Source organism: Bufo gargarizans, chromosome 7, assembly GCF_014858855.1.
Source record: "Bufo gargarizans isolate SCDJY-AF-19 chromosome 7, ASM1485885v1, whole genome shotgun sequence".
Taxonomy (NCBI): Eukaryota; Metazoa; Chordata; class Amphibia; order Anura; family Bufonidae; genus Bufo; species Bufo gargarizans.
This window is the reverse complement of record NC_058086.1, coordinates 25,761,983-25,780,917: the sequence shown is the minus strand read 5'-3', so window position 1 is coordinate 25,780,917 and position 18,935 is coordinate 25,761,983. Positions and strand designations below refer to the sequence as shown.

Genomic DNA, 18,935 nt, shown 5'->3' with positions numbered 1-18,935 from the left:
GTTTTTCTAATCTGTTTTTATTTTCTGATTGCAGATTTATTCTATTTCCTGAACAGGATTATGGGGGCGGCCATCTTGTCTGAGATGTTTTTAACAGCATTTAGAAAATTGCTTTACGGCAGTTCCATGGTCCATAGACACAACAGTCAGGAGGGGACCCTATTGACTTTTATTGGAGAGTTTTCTAGACATGCTCCGGGACCTGTGCAGAGATCCTTGTACAAGGAAGGCTTTGACAATCACCTATTGTGAATGGAGGATCTGGTCTTATCTATACACAAAGGTGATATCATTACAGGCAGGATTAGAATGATAGATAAGCAGATAACTGCAGAAAAGTGATCTGTACAGACCAAGAAGTGGTCAGTGCGAAAAACTGCAGGATGTTAGTTTTGTTTGAATATAGATATTGACATGGAAAAAAAAAAATATTAAAAACTTCTTTAAAATAGGTTAAAAATGTGATAAAAAAATTGGTTATTGTTGACGACACATTCCCTTTTAATATATAACCTTTAAATAGGACTTTTAGGACACTACTACATGGCACAGCAGAGTCCGCGCTCGTACAACACAGCTATGCACTTTGCTTCGGTTACCTTCACAGTAGAGCGAGATACTGTTGTTCGAGAGACCAGACATGATATCCAGAACACCAGTAGACGAGATGCAGCAGAGCTGGAGCCGGTAACCCTCAGACCCAGTTACTAGAAGACGCGCAGATGAAAAGAACAAACAGCTGAAGGTATTGGGGAAGGGGCAGAATCCTCCCGCCGTCTCCAAGAGGACTACGCAGCTAATAATATAATCTAGAAGGAGGAGGACTGCTGGGGGCTGGGATAACGTAACCTTTCCGCACAAGCCAGGACTGAGGTATAAAGTGGGTCATGACTGGTGACAGAGCGGCCGCCGCTATAAAGCAGCGTCCGGATCAGGTGCCGCCACAGGTGGACGAAACCTGAATACTTACCAATTGCCATTTAAAGGGGCTGTTTAATCAGAGAGGACCCCTTTAAATGAGCAGCCACCTAGGCGATCAGCTAAACATCCCGGGTCCAGCACCAGGCAACCCCCCCCTCCATTAACAGTTGTTTTTGCTGGAAAAGGGCCCCATGTTCAGACTCAGAGGGGTGCACAGGACCCCCAACTCTATGACGTTCATATGCCCCAATAGGCATATGATATAACCCCCTTTAAAAGGGGTCAACCAGGAATAGGTCATCATTATCACATCGGCAGGGGTCTGAGCCCCGGCACCTCCGATCAGCTGTTACAAAGAGCGGCCGCGCTCAGCGGAGCATCTCTCCAAGCACAGCGCCGTACACAGTACATCTGCTTCAACTTCTATGCAATTAGGTCATTTGACAGATGTACACCGACATCACATGGCCTAGGAGAAGTGCACGGCACCGGTCTCTAACAAGCTGATCGGAGGGGGCCCCGGGTGTTGGACCCCTGCCGATCTGATATCGATGACCTAGCCTGAGAAAAGGTCATTAATATTAATGGATAACCCGTTTAACTACAAGAGCCCCAACATATCAGCCTAATGCCTCTTTCATACATCAGTGAATCATGGGTCAGTGAGTGTAAAAATATATATAAATATTATTTTTTTTTTATGTGGACAAACCACACCCATTAAAGTCTATGGGTCTGTGAAAACCACCGACACAAGGATGGCATCCGTGTTCTGTCAGCGATTTTCACGGACCATTGGTAGGAGATGCTCTGGATAGTAATTTTCAGCCTAGCATGGTTTGTGGTACGTCATGGATGACCTAAAAAAGGGGGGGAAAAAAACAAAAAAAAAACACACACACACAAGATGGAAAATGCAGATCCTTCATAGATGAACCACTGACCATCTGGTCACGGATGTCATCACAGACAAGAAGGTGTGAAGGAGGCCTAAGGGTGCCCATACACCTATAATGGATATTGATCGAATGCCTGTGCAGATTAGAGCTATTCCACCTAACCCTCCCACACATGCATGCTTCAGCCGAGAGTGCATGTGCTCTCAATAGATAGAGAGGATTAGGATGCTGCCGGGTGTTTCTTTTTTTTTATCTTGAGAACAAAAGGATCAGAAGTGTTAAAATCCAACATGTCTGGTCAGTCTTTCTTGCTGATATTTGCCATCAGGGGAGAGTCAGGAGGCCCCAATATACATTAGCTCGTCGGCCAGCCCTGCCAAAATCAACATGTACGCCAAAAGGGAGACAGAGAACATGCTCTAATGTGCATTAGGCTACGTTCACATCTCTATAAGGAGATCCTGATCTGGTGTAAATTTCGGAAACCGCTGCATGACGAATCACCTCATTGCAGTCGATAGAGATCTGGCGGTGAAGTAGAGGATCTGGCAAAGCCACATACTGTGAGATCCATCAGAATGCTCTGTGCCAGAAGAGCCTGCTGGGTCTCCTAACGGAGATGTGAACGAAGCCTTACACAGAGGCCGCGCTCCAATGCGGACTGACATGCAAATGCTACAAACTAATCTGTTTAGAACGGCCACTGCAGAAGAAATGTAATATTACATGGCGACCATTGATAGCTAAATCGGGCAATCACCTTCCGATGCGTCTTCTAGACTGTCATCTTGAGAAGAAGTTTGTTTGTCGGCCATGACGCCTTCACCGTGTGATGAACCAGCAGCAGCCCTTGTTCCATCTGGCACCAGTTGCTTATTTGACAGCTTCTCCCGGGTATCTGCCGCTTGCTCCGATGACCGTTGGGACATCCCATTAGACGGCACCAGCAGATCCAAAGTCAAATCACCGGGTAGGCCGGGTGACGGATCACATACGGGCTGTACGGCTGATGTGGCGGACTGGTGTAACGTCCCCTGAGTGGGAAGAGGATTCTTCTCTGCGTCAGCAGTAACAACCTGGAAGACGAAAAATGGTCAATACATATCGTAATTCTATAAAACTGTAAAATCTCCCCAAACTGAGCAATGCTAAGTAGAATACGTCTTAGAAGGGGTATTCTCATCATCCAATATCACTCAGATAGGTGCGGGTCCCAGAGGTGAGAGCAGCTGCGCATGTGCAGCCACTCTCCATTCACCACTGTGGGAGATCCAAAAAACAAGAGGCGGCCGAGGCATGCGCGGTCAGCTCGCCATTCACTGCTTGGCTATTTTTGAAACTCTCATAGTAGTGAATGGAGAGCTCTCTACATTGGGGGCCCTGTTCTGGAAATAGGAGCGGGTCCCAGAGGTGGGTATCCACAGCTATCGGACATTGATGGCATATCCTAGATATAAGCAGTCAAGGTCTAAACTGGGAATAGCCCTTTGAGCATTAGGATAGGAGCTGCAGCAATCAGCGCTGACAGTAGGTATATACAGGAATGTAGTACACTTAGGCCCCTTTCACACGAGTGTGACGGACTGGCTCCGGATGCGTTCAGTGAAATTCGAACTATTTTGCAAGCAAGTTCAGTCAGTTTTGTCTGCGATTGCGTTCAGTTTTTTCCGCGCAGGTGCAATGCGTTCTGATGCATTTTTCACGCAAGTGATAAAAAAACTGAAGGTTTACAAACAACATCTCCTAGCAACCATCAGTGAAAAACGCATTTCATCCGGATGCAATGCGTTTTTCACTGAAGCCCCATTCACTTCTATGGGGCCAGGGCTGCGTGAAAACCCCAGAATATAGAACGATGCGTGAAAAAAATATACTTATGTACACAGACCCATTGAAATGAATGGGTCAGGATTCAGTGCGGGCGCTATGCATTTACTTCACATATCGGACCCGTGCGGAAAACTCGCTCGTGTGAAAGGGGCCTTAGCAATCAATGCTGACATTAAGTGCATACCTCCCAACCGTCCCAGATTTCAGTGCCTGTCCCAGAACGGCTGGAATCGTGAAGCAGGGACAGCCTGTGCGCCTCCTCCTCATCCTGCTGGGAAGCACCGGCATCTAAGCGGTGATCCTGCAGGCTTTCCATGTGTCAGGGCACCCCAACCTTAGACCTAGGTCTGTTTGAATCAATATCTTGTGGTTGGCTTTCTGCAGGGTCAGAGACAGGAGGAGGAGGGCAAATCGGGCATGTGCTCTCCATTCTGGTTGTCAGGGGGGCAACAAGGCACTTTGCCTGGGCCAGAGAGGTTAGATGCAGGGTGAGGGCAATGAACTGAATCTTAGCCCCGGTGAAGGGAAGCCTGCTCTGCTCAGAGGTCACCGCTGCCACAGAAGAAAGCTACTTTACTATATGACAAAATAAGACCTGGTGATCATCGCTCAGTATTATAATCTCACTGCACAGAGCGGACTCTGCAGTAGGAAACAGGTCATTATTATACTATCAGCAGGTTGTTGGTGGCCTGTGAAGAGTCAAGCTGCACTGCACCACCTCCATCTGAAGAAGGTTACAGGGGTATCCACAGGATATTCCGTAAATGTCCGATAGTCACAGGTCCCACCTCTAGGACCTGTTCCTACATAGAGATGTAACTCAGGATCAGTACAGGATAAGTAATGTATGTACACAGTGACTCCACCAGCAGAATAGTGAGTGCAGCTCTGGAGTATAATACAGGACTACAAAACTTCACGCTGGTTTTCAGGGCTGGTATTCTGCACTCACATGGCCAGTCGCTCGGCCACATAACCAATGCTCCTCATTTAGTATAAGCACAGACTATTCTTAGAACCTTCTCTACTCTACATTTGGTAACCTGACCCAGGACGCGGCCTACAGAGGTACAGTTTTAGAAATGGACAATCATCCTCCGGTACACGCTAGTAACTCAATCTAGTGATGCACAATGCCTTCCTAGTTGTTCTCTCTCCATAACAAGCATTCGATTGCTCTGGGTCCCACCACTGGCAATCACCAGAACAGGGGCCCTAAGTGCCTTGTTTAAATAATAAAAAAATACACAAAACACTGCTACTTACTTAGAGGAAAAGCACCACACCTGTACATGACGTGTACACAGTGACTAGGCCAGGGCAGCGACACTACTTACTGCCTGTGTGGTGCTATTCCCGAAAACAGCCATGTTTTTTCTAATCCTTGCCAAACCCTTTAATATCGTTCTGATCATTTGAAAAGGCCCCCACGACTAGAAAGATATCACAAGGGAGAGGCTGCAGCTTTTTATTACACTTAGATTAGGGATACACATGGAGACAGCAAGGTGCACGACAACAAAATAAATAAAACCCCAAAAGACCCCCCCCCCCAATCAAGCTGCAGTGAAGAACGGGCAAGTACTTATTTGCCAGATCCCAGTTACAATGGCCAGACTATTTACCTGGCTGCAACAGTGACATCAAGTTGACAATACGTGACCATTGCAGCCAATCACTGGCTTCAGCAGACCACTGGCTGCCGAGGTCATGCGTTCGATGTGACATCACTGCTACAGTTGGGTAAACCAAGCACGGCTGGAAAAAACGGAGAGGTTGTGTGGGATCTGGCAGGTAAGTACTTAGGACATTCTTCAATGCAGCTCAATTCAAGGGGTTGTCTGGTTTCAGCCTCACATCAGACGACCCCTTTAAATGAAGAGATTCTGATAAATTAATAGGAGTGGGGGGAGGGGGGAGGGGGTTTATTACAGTATTTGTACTGAATTTTCTGAACCCACAACATATAGAAACAATTAAACTACACGGTCTCACCTTTTCTCCCATGACATCTGACGTCTCCACTCTGGGACTCGCAGGTTTTGGTGTCCCTATACAATCCTTGACTCGGTTATGATCAGTAAATTTGATATTCCCTTTAGCGCTCACACATTTCGCACCGTCTTCAGAGTTGGCCGTTTTCTGGCTCCTAGGACTGGCGTCTCGTGCAGAGGTTAGCTTATGGGGCGAGCCCTTCCTCACCTGTGTCCCGCCTTGGGGGACAGAGCAAGAGGCAGACTTCTTTATGAGGGGACTCCTGGGACTTGCTTTTGGTTCGGCCGATTCCTGCCCCCGTTTGGCATTTCTAAGATCAGGTTTAATCTTTCTCATTTCTTGGTTCCCATTGGATTGAGCTTGATGGATGTCCGATACAGGCAATTTCAAAGGGGCTTTTGGCTTTCCATTCTCTCTCACTGTGACAGGCTTTGCCGCTTCTTTCACTACGTCTTTCTTCTTTTTCTGCGCAGGAAGGTGCAAGAGAAATTATTAATTGATATGAACTGGTTTCACATGTCTCAACGTCATTAGTAGTCTGTATACTGTATGACGTTCAAGGCACATCACCAACAAAATAGAAAACTGGATTTAAGGGGTTAAAGGGCATCTGTCAGCAGTTTTGTCCCTATGGTACTGGCTGACCTGTTGCATGTGCGCTTGACAGCTGAAGGCACCTGTGTTGGTCCCATGTTCATATGTGCCCGCACTGCTGAGAAAAATTATGTTTTAATATAAGAGCAGAGCCTCTCAGTGTAACGGCAACGCCCCCGTTGCTCCTAGAGGCTCATTTACTCTCTGCAACTGCTGCGCTCTCTCCACTTTGTTTGAAAGGGTCAAGCACTGAAATCATCATCACACCTGGTCCTGTCAATCAAAGTGCAGAGGGCGCGGCAGCTGCACAGAGCGCAGAGCCTCTAGGTGTAATGGCAACGCCCCCGTTGCTCCTAGAGGTTCATTTGCATATATTAAAACTTCATTTGTCTCAGCAATGCGGGCACTTATGAACATGGGACAAACACAGGTGCCTTCAGCTGCCAAGCGCACATGTAACAGGTCAGCCAGTGTCATAGGTACAAAACTGCTGACAGACGCAGTTTAAAAACAGATTTATTCTCAGGTGAAGTCATCAATATCTGATGAGTAAGAGTGAGACTTCATGCACCCCCACAGAAGCGGCCGCGATGCTTGAAAAAGCGCTGCGACCTTTTCATGGAATACCAAGCACAGTGCTGTAAATTGTATAGCGGCCGTGCTTTTTAATGCAGCTCAAACGCATTCACATGAATGGGACTGAGCTGCACAAAGGCCGTATGGCTAATAAGATGCGACATCACTGGCTGAGACAAAGGCTGTCACACCGCGACCATTTTCAACAGTTGACTGGTGTGCGCGCTAAGTGTTGGACCCCCACTATTTAGATATTGATGACCTATCCTGAGTAATGGACATCAATATTTAGGTCCGGCACAGCCCCTTTGAAGTGTTGTGACATTTGCAAGTCATTAAAGGGATGGCCTCAGGATGTAGCAACGTCCACAGGTGAGGTTTTGACCTTTGCGGCTCCCACTGATGCGAACAAAGAGTGTTATTGGTGCTAAGAAAGTGGCTTCTCTATTCAGCCATCTGGAAATAACTAAAGGGGTTGTTCCATCTGGGACTTAGATGGCGTATCGCTAGGATATATCAAAATTAGATAGCTGAGGGTCTCACCTCTGAGACCCGCACCTACCTTTAAAACAAGCCCCCTGAAAATGAACAAGCGTGCACAGTACATGCGCAGCGTGTTCTCTATTCATTTCTAGGGGAGTTCCCAAAATAGACTGCGCATTTGGCCATTTTCAGGAATCTTATAGAAATGAATGCAGAGCACATACCATGCATGCACGGCCACCGTTTCACTTTGGGGATCCTGTACTGGAGATGGGTCCCAGAGGTCTTAGATGAGACAACCACTTTAAGCAGAGCTGAAAGGAGATTACAAGGCGCTTTTCCGGATACTTTGAATCTGGCAATCCTATAGGTATGACCTCTATAGAAATCAGACATATCTAGAGAAAAAATTCAGAGGAAGACATCACTACTTTTACCTGGAGGCTCGGCCATTTATTCATTGGAATTTTCTTCTGTAAAATTAGTTGCAGGAAGTTGCCTTTTTCTTTATATTGAATTTTACTGCAAGAACCTTCGATTTCTTCATGGAAACGGCAGTTCCACTGATTGCCCTCTACAAAAAAAGACAAAGTAAAATATGGGTGTAAAGGTATAATGAGACAGAGGAGGAAAGCAGCTTGTTACGCTGGGAGGTTTTCATCTACTTTCCTCTGCTGGAAGCTGCAGTAACAACGTCATAAAAAAAAAAAACGCAATTAAATAGATACCTGGAAAGTTGATCACGCAGTCCGTATCGGTGAACTCCGCCTTCAGGTCGTCCACATTTACAGCTCCCGGCCCGGCGTTCAGTTTTACAATCACTTCTTCTGAGTTCTGCTTCCAGTCGATCATCATGTCTGAAATCAGGAAAAACAGCTAAAAAACCTGCCCGTGTATACCACAATAAGGGCTCATGCACACGACCGTTGGATGTTTTGCGGCCTGCAAAATACGGATACCGGCCATGTGCATTCCTCAGTTTGCTTAAAGGAACGTCCGGCCCCTAATAGACCAGTCCTATCCATGTCTGTAATGCAGACAATAATAGGACATGTTCTATTTTTTTGTCGAACGGTCATACAGACATGGAATGCACATGGAGTCATTTTCGTTTTTGCTGCCCCGTTAAAATGAATGGTTGCTCATATGAGCTGCCAAAAAAACGGAATGGACACTGAACACCAAAAAAAAGATTTTTTGTACTTACCGTAAAATTGTTTTCTCTTCCGTTCATGGGGGGGGGGGGGGACACAGGCTTGACCATGGGTATAGCTGTTGCCACCAGGAGGCAGACACTAAGCACTAAAGGTGTGATCTCCTCCCTTCAGCTAAACCCTTTCTACAGGGACTAAGCTAAATCCGTATCATTGGGGGACATAGGCTTGACCATGGGACGTTACAGAGCAAGAACAAGAAACCCGCCCGCCAATCAGAACCAACGTCTGCAAAACTCTACGCCCCAGAGAAGCGTCAGAAGACGCACAGGTGTGCACTCTGTAAAACTTACGCTGGGTTCACACCTGAGCGTTCTGAAAGGAGCGCTCTGTATGCGCGATTTCAAACGCCCGTACAGAGACAAGCGAACGCCCGTTGTCGCGCGTTCCCGAAAGTATGTACGGGAACGCGCGACGAGACGCCCCAAAGAAGCTCACGTACTCGCGCTGTAAAACGCCCAGGTGAGAACCATTCCCATAGGGAATCATTGGTTTCTCCTTGTTGAGCGTTTTACAGCGCGTAGGAACGCGCTGTAAACGCTCAGGTGTGAACCCAGCCTTAGAAAAAAAGTGTGCAAAGATGACTAGGTAGCTGCCTTGCATACCTGAAGGGCGGAAGGGCCGAAGCCCCACGATGCACTGCCCAAGCTGAATGAACAGTCACCAGGAAGGGTGGGGCCCGGTCAGTAACGCGGTACGCTTCTACAATGGCCAAACAAATCCATTGTGAAATGGAAGTCTTAAATGTCGCCAGCAGTCGTCTCGGCCCCTCCGGAATCACGAACAGGGAAGCCGTCCTACGGAAGGATGACGTCTGGGACAGAGACTTGAACGGCTCGTAGCAAATCCAGAGTGTGGAGCGACTGTTAGAGGATGAGACGGGTCAGGACAACATGAAGGGAGAATAATCTCATTTAGATGGAATGCAGACACCACCTTCGGAAGGAAGGACTGAACAGTGTGAAGGACCACTTTATCATGATGGGGGATCGGGAAAGGCGACAGATATGAAAGACGCGAGTTCTGACATCCTACGGATGGAAGTGATTGCTACCAAAACTGCCACCTTGTAGGACAGGAAAAAAAAAAGCGACACCTGCTGCAAAGGCTTAAACTGTGAAGACTGGAGAGCATGGAGCACTAGATTAAGATCCCAAGAATCCAACGGAGGACGGAAAGGGGGCACAGCATGCACTAACCCCTGCAGAAAAGTCAGAACTGCCGAAAGCAAAGCCAAGTTCCACTTAAAAAGAATGGAGAGCGCTAAAATTTGCCCTTTGAGGGAGCCGAGAGCCAGCCCCAAGTCCATGCCCGACTGCAGGAAAAAGACAAGAGTCACGGCAAAGAGAACCGAACGGGAGACAGCTGATGCTGCTCGCACCAACTAAAGTAGGACTTCCAGGTCCGGTGGTAGATTCGGGAAGACGACAGCTTTCTGGTATGAATCATGGTCTGGACCACGGCATCCGAGAAACCCCGAGCCTTAGTACGGCGGTTTGAACAGCCATGCCATTAAATGTAACAACCCTAAATTTGAGTGGTATATCGGCCCCAGCGACAGGACGTCCTCCTGAAGAAGACGCCAGGTTTAGTCGGTGAGAAGGGTGACTAGAGACGCAAGCCACACTCGGCGTGGCCAAATCGAGGGCCCACGAGAATGACGGGCAGTCCTTCTGCCCTGATCTTCTGGAGGAAACACGGAATGAGAGGAAGAGGAGGGAACACATAAGGAAACGTGAACCGACTCCACGGAATTACCAGCGCGTTGCACGCCAGATCCATGGGATCCCTGGACCGCGACAACTAGTCCTTGACCTTGTTGTTGAAGCGGGAGGCCATGAGATCCACATCCGGCCGACCCCATCACTCGCAGATGGCCTGAAAAACCGGCGGGTGAACAGCCCATTCGCCCGGATCGAGACGCTCCCTGCTGAGGAAATCGGCGATCCAGTTGTCGACGCCAGGGATGTGAACTGCCGACAGCGGCGGAACATGGTTCTCCGCCCATCTGAGGATCAGAGCTGTTTCTCCCATGGCTGCCGGGCTCCGGGTGCCTGGTGATTGAGGTACGCCACGGAGTTGTCAGACTGAACCCAACTCTGACATCCCCTGAGATGATCGGTCCAATGCTGCAGAGAGACTAATCGCTCACAACTCCAGAACGTTGATTGGGAGGGAGTGTTCCTCGCATGACCATACGCCTTGAACGGAGAGATTTCACAACACTCCCCCCCTTCCAAACCCCTGAGGCTTGCGTCAGTTGTCAACACCATCCACCGGAGAGGAAGGAACAAGCGGCCCGACGTCAGCATCGGAGAGACCAACCACCACTTGAGGGCCTGGCGGGTCCGTGCAGAGAGATATATGGGCCAATCCAGGGAGGCTGGGGAACGGTCCCAGCTGGACAGAATGGCTCGCTGAAGAGTTCTGGGAGCATAGGGAACTGCTTCGAAAACAGACCATGTAAGCCAGAGCCCGCATGCAGTGACGAATGGGAAGAGGACGGGGCTGCAACAATGGGAGAAACTGAAGACGGAGAGTGGATAGTTTCTCCGGCGGCAAGAGTACATTGGCCTGAAATGTGTCGAGCACCATGCCCAGATAGGTCAGCTGCTGCGATGGATAAAAACAGGACTTCTGCCTGTTCAGGATCCATCCGAAGCGTTTCAGGGTGTCCAGGACTATGCGCAGGCTGTCCGCCGTCGCCCGGAATGACGGACCCTTTATCAGGATATCGTCTAAGTAAGGAATCACCACAATCCCCCTGGCATGGAGCAGGGCCATGACCGCTGCCAGAGTCTATCGGGGGACAAGTACTCCCCCGGTTCCATGGACGCAAGGACTGACCTTGGAGTCCATCCGGAAACTGCGGATCAGAAAGAAGCAGTTGAGTGCCTTGAGGTCCAGAATGGGACGGACCGTCCCCTCTTTTTGGGGGATCACAGAGATTGGAGTAAAACCCTCAAAAAGGGTCTTGCGCAGGAACCGGAAAGATCACTCTGCCGCAGGTGTATGGGAAAAAGGCTGAAAAAAGGAATTTGCGGCCGAGAGAGAGGTCTGGACAGAGGGGAGGACCTAAATTCCAGCTTGTAGCCCTCTGCAATGACCTCTCTCACCCAACTATCCGAGACGTGCTCCAGCCAGACACGTGGAAACAAATGAAGCCGGCCACCCACCCGATCGGAGGGTGCCGGAAGCCGCCTGTCATGCAGCGGAGGTCTTGGGGTTATAGGACTTGAAGCCCTGTTAACAGGGACGCCAGGAAGGGTGAGGCTCGAAGAAAGGCTTGCGCTTCTGATCCGGGCAGACTTGTGGGCCGACCTCTTAGGACTGGAAAAACTGAAAGGGGCAAAAAAGAGGCTTCTGCTTTTTTGACTTATTAAACCAAATTGTAGCATCAGAAATGATCTCATCCAGCCGCTTACCAAAAAGTCTGCCGCCGGTAAAGGGGAGGGCCATCAGGGTCCATTTTAAGCATTATTTGCTGCCCAGCAGGAGAGCCATAGGGTACAGCGAATAGCCACCCACAGGGCTGACGAGTGGGTCACAATCGTGGCTGCATCCAAAGAGTGCTCACAAATAAACACACTGGCATGAGAGAGCTGCAGGGCCATATCGGCCAGTTCCCCAGAGGGGACCCCCGACGTAAATTATTTGCCCACTCCCACATAGCTTTGCTCTCCCATGTAGAGGCAAACACTGGCTGCAGTGCTGTGCCCACTACTTCAAAAGGAAGATTTTGCAAAAGCTTCCAGTTTCTTATCCCTGATATCAGAGAAAGAAGCCCCATCCGCCATTGGCAAGGTAGTATGTTTAGCCAAGCGGGAAACTGGCGGGTCCACTATGGGTGAGGACGAACATTTCCTAGCCAATTCCCCTGGAAATGGATAAAGGACGTTTAAGCATTTTGGCAAGGCAAAACGTCTATCAGGGAAACCCCACTCCTTGGAAAGAGGAATCAAAATCCTGGTGGTTAAGAAAACACTGTGCGAGCGACAGGACCTTCTAAAGGAAAAACCTAAGCTGGCCTCTGAAGGTGCAGGGTCTTCATCCTGCAACGTCTCAATAACCGCTGTAATAAGATTGTCCACCATGGAGGACAGTTTGGACAACTGACCCTCCGGAGACACCATCCTCATCTGACCCACTCTCCTCAGAACTTGCCTCTTCCACAGAGGACACGTCGGAGTGTGACTCTGATAGGAGGAGGAGAGGCCGAGGAAACGGGAGACACAGACACCCCTTTGGGGGGGGGGGGATGTTCTGGCCCATTTTGCAGGACAGGCGCAATCGGCATGAGCCCCATGATCCGCAGAGTCGGACTGGTCAGAGGACTGCCTTGCCGACAAACGCCCCAATATTTATACAATAGTTTTGTTGGTATTGGAGACATTCTGTACCATCCTTGATAAGAAACGCGCCCACTCCGGCTCTACCATAGGGTGGGCAGTAGGGGCAATTTGGTCCGGGGCCAAACCACTTGACGTTGTAGCAGCACACGCAGAGCAGAGGGGAATCGGATGGAAATTTTGTGCGACACGACGCACAAGCAAAATGGCGCACAGAAACCTGCTTTGGGGCCTGGGATCGGACATAATGACAACCCTGCAGTCACAGGAAGGAGGATGTAGGAAGGGGAAAACAGCTCTAAGCTAAAACAGATTTAGCTTAATCCCTGTAGGAAGGGTATAGCTGAAGGGGAAGAGCCCACACTTTTGTCCTTTGTGTCCGCCTCCTAGTGGCAACAGCTATACCCATGGTCAACCCTGTGTCCCCCAATGATACGGATGAGAAAATATGTTTGTGTGCATGAGCCCTAAAGCAACAATCTGCCTATGCATGCATGAGATTATTACTGTGAAATCCCCAGAATTAGAGCAACAGGGAACAGTGCACGCGAAAAACACACCCTGCCTGAAACACTGCACAACTACGTGAAATCTTATCAGAATGCCCGTTACCCATTATTCAGTTTGCTCTAAATGATGTAGGCACAGATAGTACTGCCTCCCTGTCTCTCCCTGTAAATGATGTAGCTACAGATACTACTGCCTCCCTGTAAATGACATAGGTACAGATAGTACTGCCTCTTTCTCTCCCTGTACTGCCTCCCGGTAAATGATGTAGTTACAGATACTACTGCCTCCCCTTCTATAAGTGATGCAGGTACAGATACTACTGCCTCCCTGTAAATGACATAGGTACAGATAGTACCGCCTCTCTTTCTCTCCCTGTACTGCCTCCCGGTAAATGATGTAGTTACAGATACTACTGCCTCCCCTTCTATAAGTGATGCAGGCACAGATAGTACCGCCTCCCTGTAAATGACGTAGGTACGTACTGCCTCCATGTCTCATGTTGAAAGTCATGCTGTAGCCTCAAATTTATACAAAGCAACTAAAGTTCAATAATTGTACATATTTGCACAACGAGTAACTACTTTAGGACCACTTTTTACAGCAGCCTAATTAGCAGTTATATTTTAGGCACCTGTCTGTAAGAGGAAAAACATATTTGATCCTTTACTTTGACTTTCAGCATTTTCTGCCACAATCCACTCAAACATCACAAACAGATCGGACACAAGGTACTTATTGCCGCTTATTTGCCATCCCAACTGTGAGCACAAAGTTCAGGTAAGGCTAGGGCCCCACAGCGGCAGTGTCTCACCTGGGAATCGTTCCAAAATTGTGACTTCTAACCTCAGAGGGGAAAAGTCAGACAAAACGTCAGAGTACTTTTCACCCCATAGGAGAACACTAAAATTTTATTAACACCGTGATTTCACGGTGACTGGCCGGAGCCCTTGTCGGTGTGGAGCTTAGAACCTCCACTCAGGGGCGCTGTCCAGTTTCTTGGTGTCCGTTTATGCACCGTTCTCTTATATGGAGTCTCTGGCGAGTACAAGATCCTCATCTGTTTACAGCTCCTTAGAGACGGCCTCGTGACGTGTTCGTATGTAGAGGAGCCTTGCTACCATGGCAGCGCCAGCTTCCAAAGATGCCAGTCCCAAAAATTACTGTTCACAAGTGCAATCTTCTGCAGAAGGTCAGTGGAGCCATGCTGCAGTTCACTCTGGATTTTAGTTAACCCCATCGTTTCTACAGTTCCGCTGTACATCTTGCACGATATGAAGTATGCCGATACAGCATCATCCCTCCCTCTTCTTCATGATGCCCCCGGGTATCAGACTGAACTGAATGAATTTACCCTAAATCTGAAGAGAATTCTGACAATACTTAATTGGATCAATCTTTTTAAGGCCCCATTCACACGTCCGCAATTTCGTTCCGCATTTTGTGAAACGGAATTGCGGACCCATTCATTTCTATGCATATCCGCGATATGGGGCCACACTTCCGGGTCCGCATTTCCGTTCCCGAAACAAATAGAACATGTCCTATTTTTGCATGTTAAGGGATGTGAACAGATAATGCCCGATAATAAGATTTATCGGATACTATAAATGACTGATGGGACAGATTGTTTAGTCCAGTGGTGCCCAACCATTTTCCATCTGAGGGCTGCACTAGACATGGGATAAATTTTGCAGGCCAAAACCAGGTAGATTTGCCAGAGAGAAATGCAAAACACTGAGGGGGCACGTGTGAGTATTACTAAAATACATAATACGTAGGCCTTCAAATCTGCGTTGGAGGCTGCGTATGAAGCCTCTGTTGCAGATTCTGTCGAAAGACCAGACAAAAAAAAAAAAAAAAAAGTCTTGTATGCAGCACTTCTGTGTCCGGTAAAAAGGATCCCGAACGGAAACTGAACGGATCTCATCATAGTCTGTGGAGTCTGTTCAGCTTCTTCCTTGTGGGGTGACAGGAGGAGGGGGGGGAAGCAGGGTCACTAGTGGGGGCGACAGGAGGAGGGGGGGGAAAGCAGGGTCACTAGTGGGGGCGACAGGAGGAGGGGGGGGAAAGCAGGGTCACTAGTGGGGGCGACAGGAGGAGGGGGGGGAAAGCAGGGTCACTAGTGGGGGCGACAGGAGGAGGGGGGGGAAAGCAGGGTCACTAGTGGGGGCGACAGGAGGAGGGGGGGGAAAGCAGGGTCACTAGTGGGGGCGACAGGAGGAGGGGGGGGGAAAGCAGGGTCACTAGTGGGGGCGACAGGAGGAGGGGGGGGGGAAAGCAGGGTCACTAGTGGGGGCGACAGGAGGAGGGGGGGGAAAGCAGGGTCACTAGTGGGGGCGACAGGAAGGAGGGGGGGGGAAGCAGGGTCACTAGTGAGGTGACAGGAGGAGGGGGGGGAAGCAGGGTCACTAGTGAGGTGACAGGAGGAGGGGAGAGCAGGGTCACTAGTGAGGTGACAGGAGGAGGGGATAGCAGGGTCACTAGTGAGGTGACAGGAGGAGGGGGGAGCAGGGTCACTAGTGAGGTGACAGGAGGAGGGGGGGGAAGCAGGGTCACTAGTGAGGTGACAGGAGGAGGGGGGAGCAGGGTCACTAGTGAGGTGACAGGAGGAGGGGAAGCAGGGTCACTAGTGAGGTGACAGGAGGAGGGGGGGGAAGCAGGGTCACTAGTGAGGTGACAGGAGGAGGGGGGAGAAGCAGGGTCACTAGTGAGGTGACAGGAGGAGGGGGGAGCAGGGTCACTAGTGAGGTGACAGGAGGAGGGGAAGCAGGGTCACTAGTGAGGTGACAGGAGGAGGGGGGAGCAGGGTCACTAGTGAGGTGACAGGAGGAGGGGGGAGCAGGGTCACTAGTGAGGTGACAGGAGGAGGGGGGAGCAGGGTCACCGGTGACCAGTCACAGGAGTCCGCGTCTCCTTACCTCTCCAGCGGCCCTGTCATGTTTCCCAAGGTCCTCGGGCAGCACGCCCTCCTTCCAGCTCCCGGCAGCTTCCCCTGCTTTAGAACCTGTATCACTCCGGCGCGCGCCTTTACCAACCAATAACAAAGCTCCTTGCTGTAAGGAGCTTTGCTATTGGTTATTTCAGGCACAGGCAGCATCGCTGCGCTGCCTGTGCCGTTCACAGCCCTCACTGCGCTGATGTACCAATACACCTTAGACTTTTTCCAGAGAGTCGCACAGGCCGCATGACACAGCTTCGCGGGCCGTAGGTTGGGCATCACTGCTTTAGTCAAAAGACACAATGAAGATCAGTAGAATAATTACTGATTAATTATTACTGTCAATTCTAGGCTGTAAAAAACTTGCAGCTCTGGAGTATAATACAGGATGTAACTCAGGACCAGTAATGTATGTAAACGGTAAGCAGTGCCTACCTGTAACACTAAAATCAGCCATGTGCTTTGTGCTGAATTTTTACCAAGTGACTCCTAGGAACTTCCTTAATCTAAATTTCAGGAAGATCTTATTTATACATTATTTTTACCCGCTTTTTCATTGGCTCTACATTCTTAAAGTAAATGCAAACAATTAGGAATGTGCGGTGAAGGGGGAGGTAATGAAGAGAGATCCACAGAGCGTTGCTGCAGGTAATTCACAGGCTAATTGGACGTGCCGGCCATCTAACATAGTAACATAGTTTATAAGGCCGAAAAAAGCCCTCCGTCCATCCAGTTCGGCCTGTTATCCTGCAAGTTGATCCAGAGAAAGGCAAAAAAAAAAAAAAAAGTGAGGTAGAAGCCAATTTTCCTCACTTTAGGGGAAAAAAAAAAAAAAATCAGGCATCAGAATAACTTTTCAGTCATCTTTTTTCTAAAGTGAATAACCCTAATGCTGATAATCTTTCAGGGTACTTGCCCCATTCCAGTTATTACTTTAGTTGCCCTCCTCTGGACCCTCTCCAACTCTATGTCTGCCTTGTTCACAGGAGCCCAGGACTGTACACTGCTTTGTCCTCTTCCGTGTGAATTACTTTACACAGTTTAGTGTCCTCTGCAAAAATTTATATTTTACTGTGCAAGCCTTCTACTTATATCTTCTCGGACTGTGGGTTTTAGACAGGACTTTACATAAAGGCAGACCCCCCCCCCCCCCTCTCCGATGCAGAGCTGTGCTCATGGTTCACCGGCCGTGCAAGGAACTGAAGCTGGTCCCGGACAGTTCACTGGGCTAGAGTTTCCCTCTGCAAAATGGGTGACCGGGAAAAACAAAGTAGGGAACACAGCGTTAAACTAGGATAGGTAGGGATCGCAGAAAGTGGACACTCACCGATTCTAATCAACGGTGTATCTTTATAACAGGCATCCGGTTTTGGCGATCCTTTCTAAACAGATTGTAACCCTGTACATTAACCGCCCAGTCATAGCCATCATCCAGCCATGTATCAGTTATTCCCACTATGTCATAGCCATCATCCAGGCGTGTCTCAGTTATTCCCACTATGTCATAGCTATCATCCAGCCATGTCTCAGTTATTCCCACTATGTCATAGCCATCATCCAGCCATGTCTCAGTTATTCCCACTGTCATAGCCATCATCCAGCCGTGTCTCAGTTATTCCCACTATGTCATAGCTATCATACAGCCGTGTCTCAGTTATTCCCACTATGTCATAGCTATCATCCAGGCGTGTCTCAGTTATTCCCACTATGTCATAGCTATCATCCAGCCATGTCTCAGTTATTCCCACTATGTCATAGCCATCATCCAGCCATGTCTCAGTTATTCCCACTGTCATAGCCATCATCCAGCCATGTCTCAGTTATTCCCACTATGTCATAGCCATCATCCAGCCATGTCTCAGTTATTCCCACTGTCATAGCCATCATCCAGGCGTGTCTCAGTTATTCCCACTATGTCATAGCTATCATCCAGCCATGTCTCAGTTATTCCCACTATGTCATAGCCATCATCCAGCCATGTCTCAGTTATTCCCACTGTCATAGCCATCATCCAGCCGTGTCTCAGTTATTCCCACTATGTCATAGCTATCATACAGCCGTGTCTCAGTTATTCCCACTATGTCATAGCTATCATCCAGGCGTGTCTCAGTTATTCCCACTATGTCATAGCTATCATACAGCCATGTCTCAGTTATTCCCACTGTCATAGCCATCATCCAGCCGTGTCTCAGTTATTCCCACTATGTCATAGCTATCATACAGCCGTGTCTCAGTTATTCCCACTATGTCATAGCTATCATCCAGGCGTGTCTCAGTTATTCCCACTATGTCATAGCTATCATCCAGCCATGTCTCAGTTATTCCCACTATGTCATAGCCATCATCCAGCCATGTCTCAGTTATTCCCACTGTCATAGCCATCATCCAGCCGTGTCTCAGTTATTCCCACTATGTCATAGCTATCATCCAGGCGTGTCTCAGTTATTCCCACTATGTCATAGCTATCATCCAGGCGTGTCTCAGTTATTCCCACTATGTCATAGCTATCATACAGCCATGTCTCAGTTATTCCCACTATGTCATAGCCATCATCCAGCCATGTCTCAGTTATTCCCACTGTCATAGCCATCATCCAGCCGTGTCTCAGTTATTCCCACTATGT

The 18,935-nt window shown here is 48.8% G+C and overlaps 1 protein-coding gene across 5 annotated transcripts in view; it reads right to left on the bottom strand.

Annotated features, from left to right (window-relative positions):
• Positions 1–18,935, bottom strand: part of USP19 (ubiquitin specific peptidase 19) — a 62,282-nt gene that overhangs the window by 34,445 nt on the left and 8,902 nt on the right. For all 5 annotated transcript variants that reach the window (XM_044301869.1, XM_044301866.1, XM_044301865.1 and 2 more), the window contains exons 3-6: positions 8,030–8,158; positions 7,739–7,875; positions 5,649–6,113; positions 2,581–2,896 (exon numbers count right to left, since the gene is read on the bottom strand). In XM_044301869.1, coding sequence (XP_044157804.1) covers positions 2,581–2,896; positions 5,649–6,113; positions 7,739–7,875; positions 8,030–8,158 — 1,047 coding nt within the window. The remainder of the gene's footprint in view (positions 1–2,580; positions 2,897–5,648; positions 6,114–7,738; positions 7,876–8,029; positions 8,159–18,935) is intronic.